Below are 22,907 nucleotides of genomic sequence, written 5' to 3'. Positions count from 1 at the left end.
CCACGGCCCGCGTGCGCGGTGGCCCTCGGCGTGTGCCTGCGTCGCCCTGCCCGTGTTTGTCTGCGTGGGGAGGCGCGAGGCGCCTGGGGCCCGGCAGACCGCGGAGGCATGTGCGCCGCGCGTGCTGGGGCTGGTCTGGGGCAGGCCCTAGCGGAGCCGCCCCGGGCCCGTGGCCAGCCTGATCCTGCCCTGCAGTTTCCTGGATGCCCGGGGGCACGGATAGGCGCCTGGGCCCTGGGCCGGGAGGGCCTGGTGCGCTCTCGCTCGCTCGCTCGCTCGCTCTCTTTCTTTCTCTCTCTCTTTCTCTCTCTCTCTCTCTCTCTCTCTCTCTCTCTCTCTCTCTCTCTCTCTCTCTCTCTCTCTCTCTCTGTTGGCAGAAGCACCTGCATATGGAAAGACACCCCCCCCCCATTCCTCCAGCGGAAGAGACACTAAGCTTCGAGTTGTAACCGTCTCTGGTTGCTTGTTGCTTTCTGGAGGTGGGAAGCTGAGTCCAGGGACATCTGTATGCTTTAGGGGTGTTAGGGGTGGCCATCGAGATCCCTCAAAAGCCCACACCTGACATCGTAGGAAGAAGGGTGATGGGGGAATACAGCCTCATGGGGAGATGGGCCTGTGGCCACCCTGGGCCTGACATGGAGCTGGGGGTAGGGAGCCTTTTGGTGCTTCACTTGTTCTCTTTCTGGCCCTGGCTCATGGGTGCCTGCTTGGTCACTGTGTGCAGGTGTGGAATTAGGTGAAGGCGGAGTGAAGGCGGAATAGACTGGGATGGCTGGCCTGTGAATAGGGAGTGGAGTGGGTACCAGACCAACCCAAGAACTTTCCTGGTTGGGGACTTGTGGTTGGCCCAGCTACCAAGAGTAGTGTAGGAGTGTGTCTGCTTAGTACCCTGGTCTTGTAAGACTGGGCATTGGGACCTAGACATGGCTAAGACTGGATGACTCTGAACCTTGGACTGCTTCTCTCAAGGCTGCCCAGCTCGTGCCTCCATCTTCACACCTTTCTGGGCTCCCACCATTTTACATAGCTTATCCTAGCCCCTCTGCGGATCCCCTATTCCTGTGCCTGTGTGGATATCCTCAGCCCTGGGTCCTTGGGGTAGGAAATGTGTCCCTGAGATAGAAAAGGCAGGGGCAGGCATGGGAGGGGCCCCGGCGGTTGTGATTGGCCCAGCCCCCTTCGCCCCCACAGCAGCACAGCAGGCAGGTCTGAGCAGGGCCGGCAGCCTGTCATCTGCACTTGGGCCTGAGCCAGCGTGGCTCCAAATCGCTACCTGAGGATGTGTTTTCTGTTCGAGTTGGCAGCAGTGGGTGTGGGGGCAGGGAGGGCCTGGAGGAATGTGGCGGGCCAACTTGTGTCCCTCGTGGCTCTTGGCCCCGCTGGCCAGCTGGTTGGTGTGGGACGGGATGGGACAGGCCCTTGCCTTCCTTGGAGTCTGGGCACCTGGTCTTGGGGCCATCTCACCTCTCTTCGTTCTGTTCCTGGATGGTTCTTCAAATGCCCCGGAGTGGGTAGGCTTCTAGCCTTGGTGGAGGGCTGTGGCTGAGGGGTGTCCTGCGTTCGGGGAGCAGTTCTTGTCTCCCTTCTCCCCTTCTGCTCCATGACCAGGCTGCCAGGGATGGTGCGGTGATGCCAGCTCCTTGGTATTTCCGTTCCTCAGCAGCAGCAGCCCTGCGGCCATGCTGCTTAGTTTGCCACAAGTTCAGTTCTGTCCCATGAGCCAGGGTGTGTTAGGAATCCAGGTGCCCACTGGGGCACTTGGCTGCCACTGGGGACAGCAAGGGCCATATCTAGGCAACCTGGGGACTGAGGCAGGAGCTTTGGCAGGAGGGCTTTGGGGTTTTTTCCAAGACTAGCTAGGACTTGGGTTCCTTGGGTGTGAGAGGGGCTTGTGGAAGGATAGGTTGGGGTAGAAGGTGGACTAAGTTAGAGCAGGCTTTCTACAAGCCATGCCTCTGCACTGTGTGGCTGTGGCTCAGTGTCTGTCTCAGCTTCCTTGAGTGGGTGGGCCCAGAGTCTTGGATGTGGAGTGTAACACCCCCCAGCAGGTTATGTGGAGGGGGTTGCCCCTCCTCTCCTTATGTCAAAGATGGCCACAGGATGTTGGCGTTTTCCTGGTTTGGCCCTGGTACCTGCCTATAATACATAGCAGTCTGGAGGCCGTGTTCATTCACACATGAGCTCTGTGGGTGGGGCAGGTGGCTGATGGAGGGTTCTGAGGGGAGCAGGAGCTCCTTTGGAGTCTGGCGGGTTCGGGAGGCCTCTGTTGGCTGAGGGAGGAGCAAGGTGGTCACTGGCCTGGACAGTGGCTCCCTGGCTTGTGGAAAGTTGTCAGAAGAGGAGAAGTGCTCTGCTGAAGGCCTCTATGCCTGACCACCGTTTGAGCCCAGGCGATCCCCACTCCCACCCTGCTCCTGGTCTATTTCCTTGGTAACAGAACAGTGATGGGGCCCTGTAGGTCTTAGAGGGTCAGTTAGGTACGGTGGCATGGTGGAGTGTGGGCCCCATGGCAGATCTAGGGTCATGAGAAAAGTGAGGCAGGTCTGAGGTTGACCTTACTTCTGTAGCTCCTAAGAGCTGAGATGGGAGGCATAGCAGGAATCTGTAGCTTGGTTTTCCTCCCTTGAGCCGGGTACCCTGGCTGTCTTTTTGACTGGGACTCTTGAGGCTAGTGGGGCTGCAGAGTGCTCAGCTGGCTTCCTCCTGACGTCCCCAGGGTGGCTCCCGGACCTCCCTGGTCGTTCCTCTCCCTCTGTTGGCTGTCCAGCACAGGTCAAACTCCCTCAGGGCCATGGTGTGCTTGGGGGTGGCAGAGGAAGGTATTCTGAAGGGCTGCTCCCCTAGCGTGGAGGGGTGAAAGCTGTGACTGATCAGGATAGAGGGTGCTGGGGTAGATCGGACAGGCTAGACACAGGGTCTGGCCCTGCCCACATCCATCTGACCAAGGCGGACTGGTCTGGGATCTGTGCCTAGCAGGTACACCAGAGCTGATGTGAGAGCCACACTGCCCACCATGCCTGTGGGACTGGGGCTGGTGTGGGCACTGGTCTCTCCATCCCACCCATGCCAAGGCTCACTCCTCCCACACCTTCCTAGTGGGACCTAGAGTCCTGCTTGGATGGGCTGGGGGCAGATGATGCTTTGTTTTGTATCTGGCCTTTTGCCCTATGGGCTGGGAGTCTTGCTCAAGGCTGTATGGTACAGGGTAGAGTAGGTCTCTCAGTGGCCAGCAAAGTGGCGGTCCCAGGAAGCAGAGAGAGCTAGAAATGGATGTGTGTTTGTGCCAACCCCCCTGCCCCGGGCTCTCAGGAGTGGCTGGAGCACAGGGCTGCAGTGTGGCAGGTGGGGGATGGACTCTGTGCAGCTGGGTTGGCTGGGAAGACACTGTGACACTCAGGGGTCGTCATAGTATCTTGATGGAATAAGGGGGGCTGGCCCAGTGAGGGTCCTGGAAGACTCAGGCCATAGCTTGACCTGGGAGTGGTGGTGACATGAGGGAACTCTAATCCCAGAACCCAGAAGGGGTCCCTAATTACCAGCCTGAAGGCCAGCCTCGTCCACATGATCCCTTCCTGAGCTGCGTGTCGGCAGGTCCAGCCTGACCATGGGCCAGCTGTGTTCCCAGATGACACTGAGAAGGTGTTAGGGGACTGTGAGCCCCTCCCTCTTCACAGTGTGGGAGCCTGGGGCCTCCACCAGAGGGTTGGTGGAGCACCCAGGCAAAGCCCTGGCTGGTCTCTGATACAGAGCATGGATGTCTAAGCTCTGGCATGTGGTGACCTACTGTTTCCTCCTGCTATGGTTCTGAGGCCTTGAGCCTGAGGGGCTTGCCCCTCCCCCAGTCCCTCCGGTGACAATGGTGGTAGAGCCCTGGGCCTCATCAAAGCTCGGGTTTCAGGAAATGTATCTGTGCTTAGGGCTTCTGGCACTGGCAGCAAGTGCTGAGCTCTGTGGGGGGCCAAGTTAGGGTGCTGAGGAAGAACCAGGGTGGAGCCTTGGACCTGAGGCTGGGCTGGCCTGGGCTACTGGGTGCCCTGGCCTTGGGGTGTAGCATACCTGGTTCCAGGTCTGCCATTTCTGTTTGTCTTGCTGTCTTGTTAGCCTTGTCTAATGGCTGGGTGGGGGGTTTACAGTTAGGCTTGGGGGTTTGGCCAGGTGGTGATGGAGTTGGTCTGGGGGCGTGTCTGGGGCCAGGCTTGTGGGAAGAGGCCCTGCTACATAGACCTCTGGGCTGGCAGGCAGGTGGCCCAGGTGGGCTGACCTGGGAGGAGGAACCAGGTTCTTCCATCGGCTTCTGGACACTCCAGGCCAGTGGTGGCTCTCTGTCTTATCCACAGTCTCCCAGCTTTCCCAGTCCCCACAGACACTGATGGCCCCAAGTCCCCACTTCATTCTTTCTCATGACCCCAGATCTGCCATGGGACCCACACTCACCATGCCACCATACTGTAGGATTTGGCTTCCCAGGCAGGGGTTCGAAGTGGGGGATGTAGTCCTGGAGGCTGAGGGAGGGGAGGAGCTGGTGGGCCACTGTGGCAGGTGGGGAGAGGCCACAGGTGCCACCCGCCTGCCAGCTCAGGTTCTCCCTGGATGACTTCCTGCCGTCCAGGTGTAGGGAGCCCAGCTGGCGGGCGACAGGGCCCTCTTGGGCGGCAGGCGGGCGCATGTCCCCACGGGAGCAGGTAACCGGAGCCCTGGGCTCAGGCAGAGGTGGCGGTAACCCTACCTGTGTGGCTGGCGTGGGTTTCCTGGGAGTGCTCTCTGCTTGCCCGAATCCCAGGTGCGTGCGGGGAGTCCAGGCCTCAGGCCCAGGCTTTTCTGCTTGCCCTGTAGCTGGAGCTGCTGAGCCTGGCTGGTAGACTTGGCCTCCAATGGTGTTAGTGGTGATCTGGGCATAGCCTAGCCTAGCCTCTCATACTTCATCTGCTCCCTGCTCTCACCCAGTGGCAGAGCTAGTGTAGAATTGTTGACCTCGGGCCCCGGTGGCTACCTGTTATGCTGGGACTTGGTGGTAATGTTCACACTGGGGTCTGTGCCCTCTGTGGTCTGGCCCGCTGTGTCCCCTGTCCCTCACCCTCTTGGCTCTGCTGCCTTCTTTCCAGTCTCCTTGGAGTTCTTCCTCCCTTGGCTTGTAGTCTAGTCCTCTTGGGACCTGTATGACCCTAGCCTGCTCCTCATCTTCCCTGGGCTCCATCCGTTGGTACAGAGGTTGTAGACAGTGTCTGAGCTGTGCTCTGCCCATGAATGAACAAGTGAATGAGGGAAACCGAAGGAACAGGATGGTGAGGTCTGGGGAGGGGCTGGGTGCCCAGCGGTCATTAGGGGGCTAGATTTGACCAAGTAGAGACCCTGAGGATGGCTTTCCAGGCTGTTGGTGGTGCGCTGGAGTGAAGGCAGGAGCTGTAGAGAGCGCCAAGTGGGCTTTGCACCCTGGCAGGTGAGGACAGAGCCGTGAAGTTGACTTGGGTCCCTGACTTAGTAGGGAAGAGCCTCCTTGTGGTTTCTGAGAAACAAGGGAAAGGAGCAGTTGGGGTGGGCCCAGGTCATTTAAGGGGGACTTGAGAGGTAGAATTGAGAAGCCTGTTCGTAGTCCCTTGAGCCAGGGAGTCTTCTAGAGGGGACCAGTGACTCTGCTTGCCCCCTACCCTTGGCACAGTCCCTGTGTCTGGAAGCAGGTGCTCTGCAGGAGATGCCAGAGTAGGAAGCACCTTACATTGAGGTGCAGGAGATGGGTGGAGACCAGGACAGGATCTCCAAGGCCAGGCCAGGTGAGGCTAGATATGGTGGGCCACAGGCTGGGTAGGGAATGAGCTGAGAAGTTCTGGAAAGGCCAGGGCCCTGCACGGCTGGATGGGGCATTGGGGAATCAGGAGAGGATATGGGCAGAGGGAATGGTCAGTTGGGTCCTCTGCTCTCCAGGGGAACATGTGGTCTCCCTAGCACAGCCAGCTACAGGGGAGGGAGTGCCTGAGGGACCAGGCACTGTGGACTTGGGTCACCCTCCCACAGGGGTGGACCTTGTGTTGCCAAGGTAACAGCTGACAGCAGCACTCATCACCATAGCCTGGGGCAGGAGGGACAGATGGTGGGGGGTGGCCATGCTTATGGGCTGAGGCCGTGCTGGGCACAGCACTTCTTGAGCCTCTGTATCCCCACTTGTACAGCAAGGGTCCCTCGTATTCCTGTCCCTGTCCCTGTCCTGGCGTTAGAGTTGTGGGTCTCACCGTGTACCTGCTATGTATTCGGGGTCAGCACCCTGAGTGGGCCTATTGGGGGCCTTTGAGTAAGCACTTCCATGTGCCTGGTAAAGGGGCTGCTGGGTGGGCAGGGCATTGTCCCTTTCAAGTGGACTTGTAACGGGACTGCATGTTCCCAACCTCAGGTCGGAGGTCAGTGAGGTACAGGGGTAGAGGTACTCTGCCTCCAGGAGGAATCCTTTACTTTGAGCTGTGGTATCTGGTTCTGCAGGGGAGATGGAGCTGGTGCTGGGGGAGGGTACCACAGGGCTGTGAGATGGGGTCTTTGGCATGCACCCTGGCCCTGCTCTGTACAGCAGCGGGGTGGGGGAGCTCAAGCACTGACCAGCCATCCCCTGTATCTGTAGCGTTCTTTCACCCTCATCGTGGAGGCCTGGGACTGGGACAATGACACCACACCAGATGGTAAGTGTGCCCCCGCACTGGGGGAATAGGTAGAGGGAGGGAGGCTGCCAGAAGGACTAACCTCAAGGTTCTGGGAAGCTGGTCCCCTTGGCCGCAGGAGTGCTGGTGGCCAGGTCCCTGGTGCTCTGCTGCGAACAGGCTCGTGTACCTATAGGATCTTGTGTGGTTCCCCAGTTTTGTTCTGGCTGTCAGGAAGCTCTCTGCATTTGTGGCCTTGCAGAGCTGGGTGTGCCGTTCTTTGACTTGTCAACAGTACATCTCTTCTGTGCATCTCTTCAGCACCCCTGTAGGGATATAGTGGGCTCTCTCAAGTGGCTCTCTGGCTTTGTGGCCCCTTCTCTGTCCTGGAACATGAAGCTTGAGAGCCATCTCCCCAAAGCTGGCTGGCCTGTGCACTGGGGAGGCAGTTGGGGGTGTGTCAGACCCTTCAGTGATGAGGATTTTCTGTGGCCAGATGAGGAAGAGCCTCAGGCAGAGAGAAGAGCAGATGCTAAGTCCCCAAGGCAGGATCAAACCCTGTGTTTGAAGATCTATGTGGGGTTACTGAAGTTGGAGGATGAGGAGGTCAGCAAGGCAGGGTTTGGGTCAAGGAGACTCCATGGCCAGTGAGAACGCTGGCCTCTCCCTGGTGGTGGGTTGGTCAGGCTGCCACATGGACATAGTCTGCAGGGCCAAGACAAAGGCATTGAAGAGGCTGCCTGTGCATTGGGACCATCAGGAGGCTGGCAGATGCAGCTGAGGGATGAAGGGGTTCTGGCTGTTGGCTGTTCTTGAAAGTAGAGGCTGGGGTTGGTTGATGGATTGGACCTGAGTGTGACCCCATGAGACCTTCCAGGGTGATGCATGTAAGCATGTAGGTGCTGAGGTAGGATGAGACCCAGGCCCGCCAGCGATGGTGCCAGGAACACATGAACTGAAAGGGAGACAGGAGAGCAAGTAGCTTAGGGCAGGGTTCAGCGAAGGCCATCAGGGGCCTTGACAAGAACAGGATGATGGGTCTGGTGCAAGGCCTGCCAGGAAGAGCAGCAGCCTGGGGCACCAAGGACTCAGCTGGGCCCGTGCTCTGTGATCAGAGCGGTGGAGGGCACCTTTGCTGTGTGCTTGGGGTACCTGCCTCAGTGCACTCAGAGCCCTGGCCTTGGGGCAGCCCAGCCCATGTGCCTGGAGTTCTAGAAGCTGGTTTTAAGATGGGTCTGGACAGCACTGCGGTGCAGGAGGGAGGAGAGGACAGTTCATCCTCGTGTGGGCCAGGGCTGGTGTGGTGCCCAGTAGGTGTGGCAAGCAGTAGTAGACTCAGGTGTGGGAATTTAGAGCTTGCAGTCCTCCTGATCCTATCTCTGTGTGGATGGAACAGGAGTGCTGGCTCCCAGGCCTGGAGGCTGGCTAGGGCTTCTGACCCGACCTTCCCACGGTGACCCAGACAGTGTTGCTCCTGCCTACTGTCCCTGGCTCCTCTAGGGGTGGTGGCCTTCATCTGCCTGGCTGCCCTGTTGCCCCCTCTCCCTTCCCGAGGCTGTCTGTACTGTGCTCCCTGGGGACTGCCAGGTAGCCCATAGCTGACTGCCTGTGCTGCTCCCAAAGAGGAATTACTGATCGAGCGGGTGTCGCACGCCGGCATGATCAACCCCGAGGACCGCTGGAAGAGCCTGCACTTCAGCGGCCACGTGGCCCACCTGGAGCTGCAGATTCGAGTGCGTTGTGACGAGAACTACTACAGCGCTACCTGCAACAAGTTCTGCCGGCCCCGCAATGACTTCTTCGGCCACTATACTTGCGATCAGTATGGTAACAAGGCCTGCATGGATGGCTGGATGGGCAAGGAGTGCAAGGAAGGTAAGGGGCTCCCGGGGCGGCAGTGGACGTGGGCATGGGGTCAGGGCAGCCTGCCTGGCTGCAGCTGTGCCTCTCTACCCCTCTATTCCAGCCGTGTGTAAACAAGGATGTAATTTGCTCCACGGGGGATGCGCTGTACCTGGGGAGTGCAGGTGAGCACCGTGCCTGCCCTTCTTTGCCCAAGTTGCTGTTGAGCCTGCAGCAGCTGGAACACTATGGGCTCCAGCAGAGGCCATAAAGTATGTGATTCATGTGGGAGGTCAGGTGCTGGAGAGCAGAGGTGCACCCTGCCCTTCATGCTCTGGCCATGATGGGGGCAGTGCTTGTCCTGGGCATGTGGTATATCCGATGGTCATTGGATAGGACAGCTAGGAGGGGACAAGGGAGGGTGGTCAGGCACTTGTACCAAGGGGCAGAGAGACCTGGGGTGGGAAGAGAGCTACTCTGATAGAAGTCTCCCACACAGAGGACCAGAGTGGGGCGTCACAGTGTGCCAGTGGGAGAGACCGTGACTAGGTCTAGGGTAGAAGAAGGGCTCCGTCAAGAGAGGGGTGGGAAGAACCACATGAAGTGGTAGTGGGAGACAGGGCACATGGGGGGACATCTGCAGGGAGCGGTGTGGTTGGGTGGAGAAGAGAGGCCGGGAGTGATCCTGGCCCACCACAGCTGGAGGTCTGTAAACAGGAGTTGGGAAGTTGGGATCAAAGGGAGGCCAGGAGGGGGTCTTGCAGCTAAGAGTAGAGCGTAGAAGCCCTCTGAAGCATTGTGGGGGTGGTCGTGTCAGGTTGGTGGGTAGAAAGGGCGGAGCAGAGTGGGAGCAAGGGTTGATGCTCCTGGTATATGAGTGGGGAAGCATCCCGAGGTACTAGGGGGTCCTGGGAGAAGGGTCGGGAGGCTACAGGGTGCTGGAGCCACAGCAGGGAGCAGAGCAAAACCTCCCTGCTGTCCTGGCCTTCACTAGACCCTGGGCACCCTGAGGGCTGGGTGTGTTTCGTGTGTGCTTTCTGACAAGGACAGTGAGGCACATGTAGTTAAGTGACTTCTAAGGTTACATGGTGTTGAATCTGGAGAAGGTGGCCAGGAGCAAGGAGTTTGGTGTTTGGGGAGTGATGTAGTGGCATCAACCCTGGGCGGTGTTATGAATGGCAGTCAGACCAGTCTCAGGGTAAGAAGGGTGTGTGTTCAGGGGATTCCCATCTGTCTCTTGTGTACACCGTGGTTTCAGGTAGGATGAGCAGGCCTCAGGTAGCGTGGGGAGCACAACACAGGACCTAGCCTAGGGTGTGCTAGTCTTAAGAGAATCGTCTCAGGAGCCATGTTCTAGAAGGGAGGGTCAATCCACGGGGATAGCTTTCTGCCTAGTGTGGTCTTCTGTAGCCCTGCTCTGGTCAGTGTGCTGGAGATGGACACAGAGTTCTGGGCAGATGTGGTCCCTGGGTGGTGAGCACAGAGGCCTAACCTCAGCCCCGCCCTCTCCTTGGCCCTGTGGGTAGTGCGTCACCTCAATGGCTGTGCCAGTTTCTGTCCCTGCATATTCGGTGCTGGGCAGGAGGGAGGTGAGAGACAAGTTGCCCTCTCCACAGAGCAGGAAAGCCATGGACTGTACATGAAGGGCAGGAACACTGGAGAGAGGGCTGAGGGTCAGTAGGTGTGTGCCATCTGCCTTTCCCTGGCCCAGTGGGTGAGGCCAAGTGGCCTCCCGCTGTCCAGGGCTCAGGTTTCAGCAGAGGACACCCCTCCCTGGACCGGATGCTACTGCGGAGATGGCTGCACTTTCCTGCCCCCTCCCCAAGCCCCTGGAGCTGCTGGCGGGAAGCTACAAGGTGGGGTCTGGTGGGGGATGGCCTGCCCAGGGTGGAGAACCTGCCCTTGGAACACAGGAGGTCTAGATTCAGAGCTTGCTCTGGTGCTCCCTGGTGGACAACCAAGTCTAGTCCAACCCCATCCTACCTCTCAACTCCCTTCAGCACCTGGAGAGAAGACTCCAGGTTGGGGTGTGAGGCCCACTGTGGACCTGCCTTGGGCATGCTGGGCTGGATCCTGGAGCTACCTGCTCCCCAGCCTCAGTTTCCCTGGGTGAGCCTGGGTGAGCTGGGCTGATGACCGCCCATGTGCGTGGCTTCAGGGCAGTTCAGGAAGGGCTGTGGTTTTTCCTTCTATAAAAATAACTCCTGTGGCGGTTGGCGGCGTGGAAGTGACGTGGCCTGAACGTCATTCCTGCCCCACAGGACCTTAGTCTTCAAGGAAGGGGCCCCCAGAGTCCTGTCCACGGCCCAGAGGGCAGCCTACTGGTACCCTGTGCTCTCGCCTGCCAGATCTACACTGCCTGCCTGTATCCCGAGGGACTCCCCAGAGGGGATGCTGACCCACACAGTGTGGGCAGAGTCAGGCATGAGGGTTGTGGCCTCAGCTGAGAGATCCTCAGGGCCACATCCTGGGCTCTCCTTCTGGGCCAATGTGGCTTCGGATAGGGCTGGCTGGGCAGCCTATAGGTGAGATGTACCGTGTGGGGCTCTGCTAGGCGTCAGGGAAACTGCTTCCCTTGAATAGCAGTGAGGACATGGGCAGTGCCCAAGGTCACACAGTCCTTGGGCCAGGGTGGCCAGGGCCTTTTGATGTCTCCTCGTCCTTTCCAGACCCCAGTCACTGCTGTGGCCCTGACAGTGCTTGGCTAGCAGGAGCTGGCGCTACATCCCTGGGCCTCCCCCGGCTGGGCCTTCCTTCCCGGCGCCTGTTCGTGGGGCCTGGCTCAGGGCTGCATCCTAGAATAGCTCGGGGAGGAGTGACGGGACAGCTGGGCCGACTGTCTCAGCCAGTGGCCAGGAATGCCCGTGACAGTGGGGCTGGCCCCTGGGCTATAACCATGGCTTGGCTCAGAGCGGCTCTCCAGGGCCGAGGCCCAGTGAGGGTGTCCTGTGCTTCCGGCCTGTTCTTCCACGCCTGCCTTACTCAGCTGCCCAGCTGATGACCTGACTGCTCGGTCCCCCAGGTGCAGCTATGGCTGGCAGGGCAAGTTCTGTGATGAGTGTGTTCCCTACCCCGGCTGTGTGCACGGCAGCTGTGTGGAGCCCTGGCATTGTGACTGTGAGACCAACTGGGGTGGCCTACTCTGTGACAAAGGTAGATGGTGGGCAGGGAGCAGGTGGGCAGGGGGCAGGTGGGCAGGGTTAGTTCTGCAGCTCACTCTGAAGCTGAGGACAGGCTGATCCCATCCCTGAGAGCCACCCCTGTGCCCAGATCTGAACTACTGCGGCAGCCACCACCCCTGTGTCAATGGGGGCACCTGTATCAACGCTGAGCCCGATCAGTACCACTGCGCCTGCCCAGAGGGCTACTTGGGGAAGAACTGCGAGCGGGGTATGTTGGCATGCTGGGCAGTGAGCTCTGGCCAGATGTAGGGCTGGTTCCGAGGGAGCCCAGCTGAGCCCATCTCTCAGTACCTTGGGCTGTACCCCAGTGGACTCCGGGACTGGTGGGCTTGGGAAAGAGTGCTTGAGATTGGTGGGCCCCTGCCACCACCCTACTCACCCCTACTCTGGTTCTGCAGCTGAGCATGCCTGTGCCTCCAACCCGTGTGCCAATGGGGGTTCATGCCACGAAGTGCCATCAGGCTTTGAATGCCACTGCCCGTCGGGCTGGAGTGGACCCACCTGTGCACTTGGTAAGTGTCTGAGTGCCTGGGGGCTCCACAAGGCAGGAAGTGGGTAGCACCCTGGGTTATGGATGAGAGGGTGAGTCCACTGTGCTGTGGAGATTTAGCCAAACAGTTGGCTCCTGCTTCTTTCCATGGGACTATGCCTCCCTGGTGCAGCCCTCATGGTCCATGTCCCCATTTACTGGCTGCTCCCACACTCACTAGATGTGATCTCGTGGTCACTGGCAACTCCCTACACCCACTGGCTACACCCTCACATCTCTTTAATCCCTGCAGACATCGATGAGTGTGCCTCCAACCCATGTGCAGCAGGTGGCACCTGTGTGGACCAGGTGGACGGCTTTGAGTGCATCTGCCCCGAACAGTGGGTGGGGGCTACCTGCCAGCTGGGTAAGGGCTCCCTGGGGGCCATTCATGCATGGACTGTGTGCTGAGCATGTGGCTGGGGCTGCTGGCTGCTGGCTGCCAGGCGCAGGGCACAGGGGGCAAGTGGGGTCCAAGCCCCACAGCTCCCCTTGTCTCGTTCACAGACGCCAATGAGTGTGAAGGGAAGCCGTGCCTTAATGCTTTTTCTTGCAAAAACCTGATTGGCGGCTATTACTGTGATTGCCTCCCGGGCTGGAAGGGCATCAACTGCCACATCAGTCAGTATGGGTGGGCGACGCAGGCGGGTGGGGCTGGGGAGCACGGAGGGCTCTCCTGACCCTGCCCCCCGTTCCCCTCTGCCTTCAGACATCAATGACTGTCGTGGGCAGTGTCAGCACGGAGGCTCCTGCAAGGTAAGGAGGCTGTCATATGCCCCCCCCAGACTGAGGGGGGGATAGAGTATGTGGCTGGAGGGGTGAGGGGGGTGTCTCTCCCACTAGGACTGTGAAGGGGGAGTGTGTGGCGGGAGGGGCAAAGGATGGAGGCTCACCCTCCCTCCCCTGGTCCACATGCCTAGGACCTGGTAAATGGGTACCAGTGCGTGTGCCCACGGGGCTTTGGAGGCCGGCACTGCGAGATAGAGCGTGACGAGTGTGCCAGCAGCCCCTGCCGTCGGGGCGGTATCTGCGAGGACCTGGTGGATGGCTTCCGCTGCCACTGCCCACGGGGCCTCTCTGGGCCACTTTGCGAGGTAGTGACCTGGTGGGAACTCTGCTTACAGTGTTCAGGGAGTAGTTCCCACACTGTCTTCAGGAGCTAAGTGGGGGCTCGTAGAATCATGCAACCCTTGTTTGTCACAACAGACTTCTGGAAAGTGACTAGGAGCTTCATGTGCTCACATGTTCTTCTGAGGGGACCAGGCAGGTGGGCAGCCTGAAGACCCCAAGGCAGAATCAAGCTCCTGGTGGTGTGGAGTCATCACGGGTCAAGGGTGGAACTGGTCAGAAGGGGGTGTCTCTCCTCAGGGCTGATGTCCTCACCACCCCTTGGACACCCTCCCTTAGTGCCCACCCTGGTCCCCCTGGGCTACACATGGTTCTGCTCTGGCCTTTGTACGAATGGTGAGCCTCCTGCCTTGTGGGCTTTTTTGGGGCCCATGGCAGAGGCCTGGCCTCAAGTCCAGGGAACATGGAGATGCTGGCTATGGGAAGGACTTCTTGGCCTGGCAGTGTGGGGGTCAGGAGCTGGCCTTCCTGCCGGCAGGAGGAGCCAAGGCCGGATGCTGCCTGTGGGAGGCAGAGGAAGCTTGGCTGCTGTGGAGGCGAAGGCAGCAGGGCTGTTGGCCCACAGGTGTTTCCGTACAGCTGACAGCACTTAGACGTTCTGGGGTGGGTAGGAACTTCAGGCGCCACTTGGCACTGCCCTGTCCAGGGCTGAGGGTCCATGCTAGGCAGCATCTCCATCTACAGGTGGATTTGCACAGGTGCACATCCTTCTTTTCCTGCAGGTGGATGTGGACCTCTGCGAGCCGAGCCCCTGCCTGAATGGTGCTCGCTGCTATAACCTCGAGGGTGACTACTACTGTGCCTGCCCAGAAGACTTTGGTGGCAAGAACTGCTCGGTGCCCAGGGAGCCCTGCCCTGGTGGGGCCTGTAGAGGTGCGGGCTGCGACCCCAGGCAGGGTGGGAACCTGGGTGGAAATGGGGCTGACCCCTGCCCATTTCTTCCCCACAGTGATTGATGGCTGCGGGTTCGAGGCAGGGTCCAGGGCACATGCTGTGGCACCCTCTGGCATATGTGGCCCTCATGGGCACTGTGTCAGCCAGCCTGGGGGCAACTTCTCCTGCATCTGCGACAGCGGCTTTACAGGCACCTATTGTCATGAGAGTGAGTGGTGTACTGAGCAGACTGGGGTGGGGCTGTGGGCCATGGGGACAGCTCACTTACCCTTTCCCACAGACATCGATGACTGCCTGGGCCAGCCCTGCCGCAACGGAGGCACGTGCATCGATGAGGTGGATGCCTTCCGCTGCTTCTGTCCCAGTGGCTGGGAGGGCGAGCTCTGCGACATTAGTGAGTGTGCTCTTCCACACCTGTGCCTTCCACCCGACTCCCGCGGGCCCACCCCTACATTCCTATCAAACCCATGCCCGAAGTCACGGGGTGAATCCCAGGATCCCCTGTACTCGGGCCCAGCTCTCGCTCATCTCTGTGAAGCCCTCCCTAGCGCCGGTGATCCCCGCTGACCGGCGTCCTCCCCCCAGATCCCAACGACTGCCTCCCCGACCCCTGCCACAGCCGCGGCCGTTGCTATGATCTGGTCAATGACTTCTATTGTGCCTGTGACGATGGCTGGAAGGGCAAGACCTGCCACTCTCGTGAGTGTCCGGGGCCCCTGCAAAGAGCAAGTGGGGGGCTGCCTGCCAGGACCCTGCCATGGTCCATCCGGCCTGCCTGCTGAGTGGCCGTGTGCCTGCAGGCGAGTTCCAGTGCGACGCCTATACCTGCAGCAACGGCGGCACATGCTACGACAGTGGAGATACCTTCCGCTGCGCCTGCCCTCCAGGCTGGAAAGGCAGCACCTGCACCGTAGGTGAGCTAGGCCAGCCCAGCCCCAGCCCTGCTAACTCCCTCTGCCCTGGGCTGCCTGCCTTACCTGTGTGAGCTCTGCCCAGGCCCCACAAGCGGCCTCTTCTCCCTCCTCACAGCTAAGAACAGCAGCTGCCTGCCCAACCCCTGTGTGAATGGGGGTACCTGTGTGGGCAGTGGAGACTCTTTCTCCTGCATCTGCCGGGATGGCTGGGAGGGCCGTACCTGTACACACAGTGAGCCGAAGGGTCTGGGGGTCCTGGGCGGGGGGAGGTTCTGCTGCCTTTTATCACAGCCTTGCCCGACTCTGCCCTGGGGATCTGCTCTTCCACTTGTCCACTTCACCTCTCCAGACCCCAAGACCTGCTCTGCTGTCTCCTAATTCTCCTCCCTACCAGATCTGCAGTGTCTATCCACCTTTCCTGACCCACCACCCCGCAGCCTGGGGCTCTGGCTGAGATACAGGCCCTACCCTACCTTAACTATAGGTTTGTCTGGTGCTCCTCTGATGGCTGTGCCAGGCCGGCGTGGACAGGATAGTGTCTACCCACGAGCCTCAGGCACACGGTCTACCACAGAGGTGCACTGGGCAAGTGTGTGTTGGATTAACTACTGTATCTCTCCCTTCAAATTCAGACACCAATGACTGCAACCCTCTACCCTGGTGAGTGGCAAACCAGGAGGCTGGTGGGGGGCAGGGCCCACCATGGTGGGGGCAGGCCCCCCCAACTTATTAACCAACCCTCTCCCTGCAGCTACAACGGAGGCATCTGTGTTGATGGTGTCAACTGGTTCCGCTGCGAGTGCGCACCTGGCTTTGCGGGTCCTGACTGTCGCATCAGTAAGCAGCCTGGGTGGATGGCAAGAGTTGTGGTGGGGGCTCCTCCCTGGGGCCCCTCCAGCCAACCTCGATGTCAAGTGCTAGAGGGCATAGACAGCTGTATCCCGACAGACCGCACAGCCATAGCCCTGTCTTGCCTCTTCAAGCCACACATCCATGTCCTGTGGGTTTCTGGGTGTACCCTGCTGAATGATAAGAGGGGGTTCTACCCTGAGGAGACAGCTCAGGTCATGGAGGAGGAGGAGGATGGGCCACAGAGGCAGAATGCTTGTGCTTACCTGTGGCTGTGAGACTGTTTTTGTGGGTATGGTCCCTGGCAGTGGGACCACCTGGGAGGTCTCTGCATACAGAGGTCCCTGCATACAGTGCAGAGGAGGAGCTAAAATGCCTCAGACTGCTTGAGGGACAGTGACAGCAGCTGTCCCACCTTATGCTGCTGTGGAACAGGTGGCCTGAGGCCACACTCCTGCATCACCACCCATATCCTGGTCCCTGTGTGGGATGCTGGCCTGCCCTTCCCAAACACACAGCCACTTTGCCTGCAGACATTGACGAGTGCCAGTCCTCACCCTGTGCCTACGGGGCCACCTGTGTGGATGAGATCAACGGGTATCGCTGCAGCTGCCCACCAGGTCGAGCCGGCCCCAGGTGCCAGGAAGGTAGGCTGACCGTAACCACGTCGGTCAGGGTGCAGGCCTGAACGCCACATTGAACCTCTGTGCTCTCCCCCAGTGGTTGGATTCGGGAGGTCCTGCTGGTTCCGGGGCACAGACTTCCCGCACGGGAGCTCCTGGATGGAGGACTGCAACAGCTGTCGCTGCCTGGATGGCCACAGAGACTGCAGCAAGGTGGGCCAGCTCCTCACCCACTGCTCTTGCACCCTGACCCTGAGTACCCTCGGCGCTTAGGCTCACGAGGACACCCCGAGGCTGGTGTGGAGATAGGGGCAGGAGTGAGCAAGGTTGCCCGCTCCGGTGGTCACTCTAGGGGAGTGAACTGGGAATTGCCCTGGGCCCAGTATAGTTGGGGAAACTGAGGCTCAGCCTGGGCCCTGCTTTGGCAGAAAGTCCCTCCTGGTGTGGAGTTTGGCCTTGCCTCCTTGGGCCGGAGTGGTGAAGGCATGAGCTTGGAACTCACTGACCCAACCGTGTCTGTCTTTGTGTGCGCCCTGTGGCTACCTGTGGTTCCACGCCCCGCTGCGTCCCTCCTGGATGTGTCTGTCCCAGGTGTGGTGCGGGTGGAAGCCTTGTCTGCTGTCCAGTCAGCCCGATACTCTGAGTGCCCAGTGCCCACCGGGGCAGCAGTGCCGGGAGAAGGCCCTGGGCCAGTGTCTGCAGCCGCCCTGTGAGGCCTGGGGTGAGTGCACAGCACAGGAACACCTGCTGCCCAGCACCCCTTGCCTGCCACGGTCCACCCACCTGGACAACAACTGTGCACGCCTCACGTTGCGCTTTAACCGAGACCAAGTGCCTCAGGTAAGTGATCCCCATAGACTGAGGCTTCCACAGTCAGCCCCTAAAGTAGTTACTTGGCCGTGGCTTAGCTCCCATGGGGTCAGGAGCCCATGTCTAGATGCCCACCAGTGGGCTCACATGAGGGAGCACTGGGCCCAGGACACTGGCTGGGCTGCCCACTTGTCCAGGGTCCCAAGGGCCTGTACTGCAGGCTGTGTGGGCTGCCCTACTCTGGGTGGCGGCTTGCCACTCAAGAGAAAAGTTGCTGTTTTGATAGGGTCCCGACCTCATCTGAGTGCTTAGAGCCGGCCTGCCTGTCCCCAGGACAAAGGTGCTAGACTCCGTGATACCCACCTTGCTGACTCCCTCACTTTCCTTCACCTTCCTCTGTTGCCTGCAGATAGAGCTGCTGCTGTAAAGATGGGGGGCGGGGTAGGCACCCACTGTCCCTGTCCTGCTACCTGGACAGCCCTTGCCAGCACAGGGATGTGCCCTCAGGTCTTGGCCTCAGGCCCCGCTTACGTGTTGCTCATCTGCCCAGGGCACCACCGTGGGCGCTATCTGCTCCGGGATCCGTGCCTTGCCTGCCACCAGGGCAGTGGCGCGCGACCGCCTCCTACTGCTGCTCTGTGATCGTGCTTCCTCAGGGGCCAGTGCTGTGGAGGTGGCTTTGGTGAGTGTGTGGGGAGCCTGAACAGGCCTCTGAGCACACAGTGGCTGTGACACTGGCAGCCCGTGGGACAGTTGCAAACATCAGGAGGGAAGATGTTTATCAGGTAGGACAGAGGCACAGAACAAAGGGAACTGAGGTAGGAGCTGGACCTGGCACCAACCCAGGGCATCTCTGTGACTTAGTGTGGCCAGGTGGGAAACTACACTCACTTACACAGCAGTGAGAGGCCCAAGCCTGGAGTTTGCCAGGGAGGACCACCAAGATGTTCAAGGTTGGGGTGGTTGGTGGTCATTGGCAGTCCATGAGGTCAGGTGCTTGATACACAGACCAAGGATGTTAGGTGGGGTCCCCACCATGAGGAAGGGACCAGAGCCCAGTAGGGTAGACAAGGAACTCATCTCAGGGGGACCGTGCTGCTTGTGTGGTATGGAAGGCAGGGTTGGACGGAGATGTTGGCAGACCTTGGCCCAGGCTGCAGAGAGATGAGGGGATGGGCACCAGGCCAGTGAGAGACACGCCGGGGTGTCAGGTTTCAGAGGAGGCATAGGCTGTGACCGCTGGGACCCCTGGCTTAGTCGTACAGCACAAGTCTCTTCTTGTGCCTCTGTTCTGAAGCTGTAGACATCAGCTCTCGGCAGGGTCCTTAGCATGTGTAAGGGAAGTGCGAAGGAATGTTCTAGAACTGCCCTGGAAGAAGCGGCTGTGAGCTGGTGGGGCTGGGGCGGCCAAGGGGAGAACACCACAGGGAGGAGCTGTCAGAAGGGCAAGGTGGCCTTGTGGTGTGTGGTGGTGCAGGTGCAGAGATTAGGGAGGAAGGAGAGGAGAACGTGCCTTGGGCACGGTTCCTGTATGGTGTCTCGGCACCATTGCCAAAGGAACACAAGTGAAGATGGGGGTGTGGGAGCTGGCTTGGCCTGTGTCACTTTTGGGGTGCAGACCTGGGAACTGCACTGAGAAAAGCCTGTGCCCCTGAAGTATACAGGGGTTCAGCAGAGACAGGGTCAGGCTATACCTTGAATCTGCCTGGCGGGTGTATCTCTGCATCAAGACCCTCCTCCAATGAGCCCCTCGTTCCTTGGCTCTTCCAGGTGCTTGACAAGTGCAGCTTAGCCCTGGTGTGGGCCCTACATGTGGCAGGTCTCTGTGCAGCCAGCTGGGCACTGGCCAGGGTTTAGGCAATGGCCATGGCCTCTTCTTTAGGGGCAGGCTTTTGGGATGTGGGCAGGGTGTCCTTGGGCTGACCCCACAGTGCCATTCTCTGCCCCAGTCCTTCAGCCCTGCGAGGGACCTGCCTGACAGCAGCCTGATCCAGAACACAGCTCATGCCATTGTGGCTGCCATCACTCAGCGGGGGAACAGCTCGCTGCTGCTGGCTGTCACTGAGGTCAAAGTGGAGACAGTCGTCATGGGTGGTTCCTCCACAGGTGAGCTGAAGCAGTTGGAATCTGCCCTGTAGACACAGAGGGCTGAGGCACCTCCCACCACCCAGCTCCTATCCTAGAAGCCAGAGGAGCGCTGCTGAGGCTGCAGGGACCCTGGGATGCTCATGGCTTCTCCTCCTACCCAGGTCTATTGGTGCCTGTGCTGTGCAGCATGTTCAGCGTGCTGTGGCTGGCCTGCGTGGTCATCTGTGTGTGGTGGACACGAAAGCGCAGGAAAGAGCGTGAGAGGAGTCGGCTGCCACGGGATGAAAGCACCAACAACCAGTGGGCCCCGCTCAATCCCATCCGCAACCCCATCGAGCGGCCAGGCAACAGTGGCCTGGGTACCGGGGCCCACAAGGACGTGCTCTATCAGTGCAAGAACTTCACGCCGCCGCCACGCAGGGCGGGCGAGGCACTGCCTGGGCCCACCGGCCCCGGGGCTAGTGGGGAGGACGAGGAGGAAGAGGAGCTTGGCCGCGGAGATGAGGACTCCCCAGAGGCAGAGAAGTTCCTCTCACACAAATTCACCAAAGACCCCAGCAGCTCCTTGGGGAAGCCAGCCCGCTGGGGCCCAGGGCCCAAAGTGGACAACCGCACGGTCAGGAGCACAAAGCTAGTGCACCATGCTGGCAGGGAATAGGGCTGCTGCCGGGCTGGGACCCAGAACCCCTTGCTGGCATCACACCCGTGCCGGACCATAGGAGGCCAAGGCCGTGTGCATAGTTTATTTTGTGTAAAAAACAAAACAACCAAAAACAAAAAACAAATGTTTATTTTTTACGTTTCTTTAACCTTGTATAAATTATTCAATGACTGTCAGGCAGAAAAACAACGGAGTATTCTCGGATCATTGCTATTTTTGTAAAGTTTCTGTGTGTCCACACACGCTGTGGCAGAGAGCAGAGCGTGTGTATGTTCTCACCAAATCGTATAATGTTTGTTACCAGAGGTTGTCACTGTTTACAGAATCTTCTTTTTATTCCTCACTTGGGTTTCTCTGTGGCTCCAGGCCAAAAATCCCACGAGACCCAGGGCTGTAGGCATGGCCTGTGGCTCTCGGGGACCTGTAGTTGTCAGTGGGGCCTGTGGCTCAGTGGGATCTGTGGCTGTCAACATGGCCTGAAATTGTCCGTGGGACCTCTGGCTCTTGGTCTGGCTGTGGCTTTTAGTGGAACCTATTGCTGTTAGCAGAACTCATGGCTGTCAGTGGCACCTGTGGCTGTTAGGGACATATGTGGCCATGGACCTGGCCTATGGCTGTCAGCAGGCACCCATGGCTGCAGGTGGGCCCATGGCTATTAGGGACACCCTTGCCATGCGTCTGGCCTGTGGCCGTCAGTGGCATCTGTGGCTACTGGCACAGCCTATAGCTATCAGTGGCACCTGTGGCTTTTGGGGACACCTGTGGCCGCGGGTCTGGCCTATGGCTGTCAGAGGCATCTGTGGCTGCCGGCACAGCCCGTAGCTATCAGTGGCACTCGTGGCTGTTGGGGACACCTGTGGCTGTGGGTCTGGCCTATGGCTGTCAGTGGCACCTGTGGCTGCTGGCATAGCGTGTAGCTATCAGTGGCACTCGTGGCTTTTGGGGACACCTGTGGCCGCGGGTCTGGCCTATGCTGTAAGTTGTACCCACAACTGCTAGCATGGCCTATTGCTGTCAGTGGGGCCCGTGGCTGTTGTGGTACCTGTTGCTGCGGTACAGCCTATTCTAGCTTTCAGTGGGACCTGGGACTGCAGGTAGGACCTGTGATGGTCCGTGTGCCGCTGCCTATTGATGTGTCCCTGGTTGTGGCATGGCCTATGGCTGCTGGCGGCTCCTGTGGTTGTCAGCAGGGTTGGAGGTCATGGGTGTGGCCTAAGGCTGGCAAGCAGACTTGGTCCATGCCCCAGCTGGTCCCTCCAGCTTGCTGTCCTTGCTTCCTCCTGCCCGGAACTCTCCAGAGATCTCCAACTGTGCTTTCAGAAGTGCCCTTCCCGACTGCTTGGTTTCCCTCCCGGGACAGCGGCAGTATTGAAGCTTGTGACAAGTGCCTTCACACAGACCCCCTCCCAGCTGTCAGCGTTTGCCGTGGGCACCAGGCTGCTGCCCACCTGCCAGCCCTGGCCACCCTCCTTGTGAAAGTGCATTTCTGTAAATATGTACATATTAAATGAATCACTCTGTATATTTGATTTAATAACTTAAATTTTTGGCCTCCCTATTCTTTGGGTGCTGTTCCTTTTTTGCTTGCAGTTGGGGCAGAGGCAGAAAGTGGAGTGTGGCCTTAGTGTCGGGTCATGTTGCTGAGGGGCTGTGGGGTCAGATGGGCCTGCTGACCCCAGCCCTGTGGGTAGCTTGGGCCTTGGGCATTGCTGGAGTCGCGTAGTGGTTGGCAGGGCTGTGACGGTACCCTCTAGGGGACAGGGTGAGGGGACTCTGGGTGCCTGGCCTCCTGCTTTGTAGACATACAAAGAAAGGGCTTTGAGTAAAACTGCTAAGGAAACCCCAGGTCCAGTTTGGAGAAACGGAGATCAAGGGAAGCTGCAGCCCTTTGTGGACAATGTCCTCTTGTCTTCACAGCTCACAGGAGAGTAGAACAGCATGGTGGTCTCAGGGCTGGATGTTGGTAGCCAGGTGTCATGGCTGTGAGGGGCAGAAGGCCCTCCAGCCTCTGGAGAAGGACACATTACTTCTGCTGGGTGAACTCATCTGGCTTCTGCGAGGTCTTTTTCTCTGTGGGTAGCTTGGGCCTTGGGCATTGCTGGAGTCGCGTAGTGGTTGGCAGGGCTGTGACGGTACCCTCTAGGGGACAGGGTGAGGGGACTCTGGGTGCCTGGCCTCCTGCTTTGTAGACATACAAAGAAAGGGCTTTGAGTAAAACTGCTAAGGAAACCCCAGGTCCAGTTTGGAGAAACGGAGATCAAGGGAAGCTGCAGCCCTTTGTGGACAATGTCCTCTTGTCTTCACAGCTCACAGGAGAGTAGAACAGCATGGTGGTCTCAGGGCTGGATGTTGGTAGCCAGGTGTCATGGCTGTGAGGGGCAGAAGGCCCTCCAGCCTCTGGAGAAGGACACATTACTTCTGGGTGAACTCATCTGGCTTCTGCGAGGTCTTTTTCTGGGAATACCCTGGGTCATCTCTCTGTAAATTCAGTGCATGTGACACGTTTCCATGGTGCCTGCTGTGTCTTCCACCAGCCTCTTCACAACACTGCTGGGCCCACAGTAACACATGGGGGACACAGCACTGAGCAGTTCAGATGCAAAGTTGCCCTGAGGAGTCAGGGTTTTCATCATGACTGGGAAGACATGAGATCCACATTGCCAACACTTGATTGGCTAAAAAGACCCCAAGCTTCAAGTTTCTGCTTAAATGATATTATTTAACATGAGGTCCCCAAGGACGTTGTCAAAATAAATAAAAGCCACAA

At 59.1% G+C, this 22,907-nt stretch overlaps 1 protein-coding gene across 1 annotated transcript in view; it reads left to right on the top strand.

Annotated features, from left to right (window-relative positions):
* The window catches only part of Jag2 (jagged canonical Notch ligand 2), a 22,404-nt gene extending 721 nt beyond the window's left edge, over positions 1-21,683 (top strand). Inside the window, exons 2-25 of the mRNA XM_017795183.1 lie at positions 6,605-6,662; positions 8,244-8,495; positions 8,587-8,647; positions 11,485-11,615; positions 11,733-11,852; positions 12,043-12,156; positions 12,427-12,540; positions 12,681-12,794; positions 12,883-12,929; positions 13,094-13,267; positions 14,024-14,174; positions 14,251-14,403; positions 14,476-14,589; positions 14,781-14,894; positions 14,996-15,109; positions 15,225-15,341; positions 15,742-15,769; positions 15,861-15,946; positions 16,492-16,605; positions 16,679-16,794; positions 17,173-17,421; positions 17,942-18,073; positions 19,341-19,497; positions 19,641-21,683. Of these exons, the coding sequence (XP_017650672.1) occupies positions 6,605-6,662; positions 8,244-8,495; positions 8,587-8,647; positions 11,485-11,615; positions 11,733-11,852; positions 12,043-12,156; positions 12,427-12,540; positions 12,681-12,794; positions 12,883-12,929; positions 13,094-13,267; positions 14,024-14,174; positions 14,251-14,403; positions 14,476-14,589; positions 14,781-14,894; positions 14,996-15,109; positions 15,225-15,341; positions 15,742-15,769; positions 15,861-15,946; positions 16,492-16,605; positions 16,679-16,794; positions 17,173-17,421; positions 17,942-18,073; positions 19,341-19,497; positions 19,641-20,137 (3,327 nt within the window). The 3' untranslated portion in view covers positions 20,138-21,683. The remainder of the gene's footprint in view (positions 1-6,604; positions 6,663-8,243; positions 8,496-8,586; positions 8,648-11,484; positions 11,616-11,732; positions 11,853-12,042; positions 12,157-12,426; positions 12,541-12,680; positions 12,795-12,882; positions 12,930-13,093; positions 13,268-14,023; positions 14,175-14,250; positions 14,404-14,475; positions 14,590-14,780; positions 14,895-14,995; positions 15,110-15,224; positions 15,342-15,741; positions 15,770-15,860; positions 15,947-16,491; positions 16,606-16,678; positions 16,795-17,172; positions 17,422-17,941; positions 18,074-19,340; positions 19,498-19,640) is intronic.
* The last annotated feature ends 1,224 nt before the right edge of the window (positions 21,684-22,907 follow it).

The sequence above is a fragment of the Nannospalax galili genome, unplaced genomic scaffold, assembly GCF_000622305.1.
Source record: "Nannospalax galili isolate Female #2095 unplaced genomic scaffold, S.galili_v1.0 scaffold68, whole genome shotgun sequence".
NCBI classification, from domain to species: Eukaryota; Metazoa; Chordata; class Mammalia; order Rodentia; family Spalacidae; genus Nannospalax; species Nannospalax galili.
The sequence above is the reverse complement of the archived record's forward strand: the minus strand, read 5'-3'. Positions and strand labels throughout refer to the sequence as shown.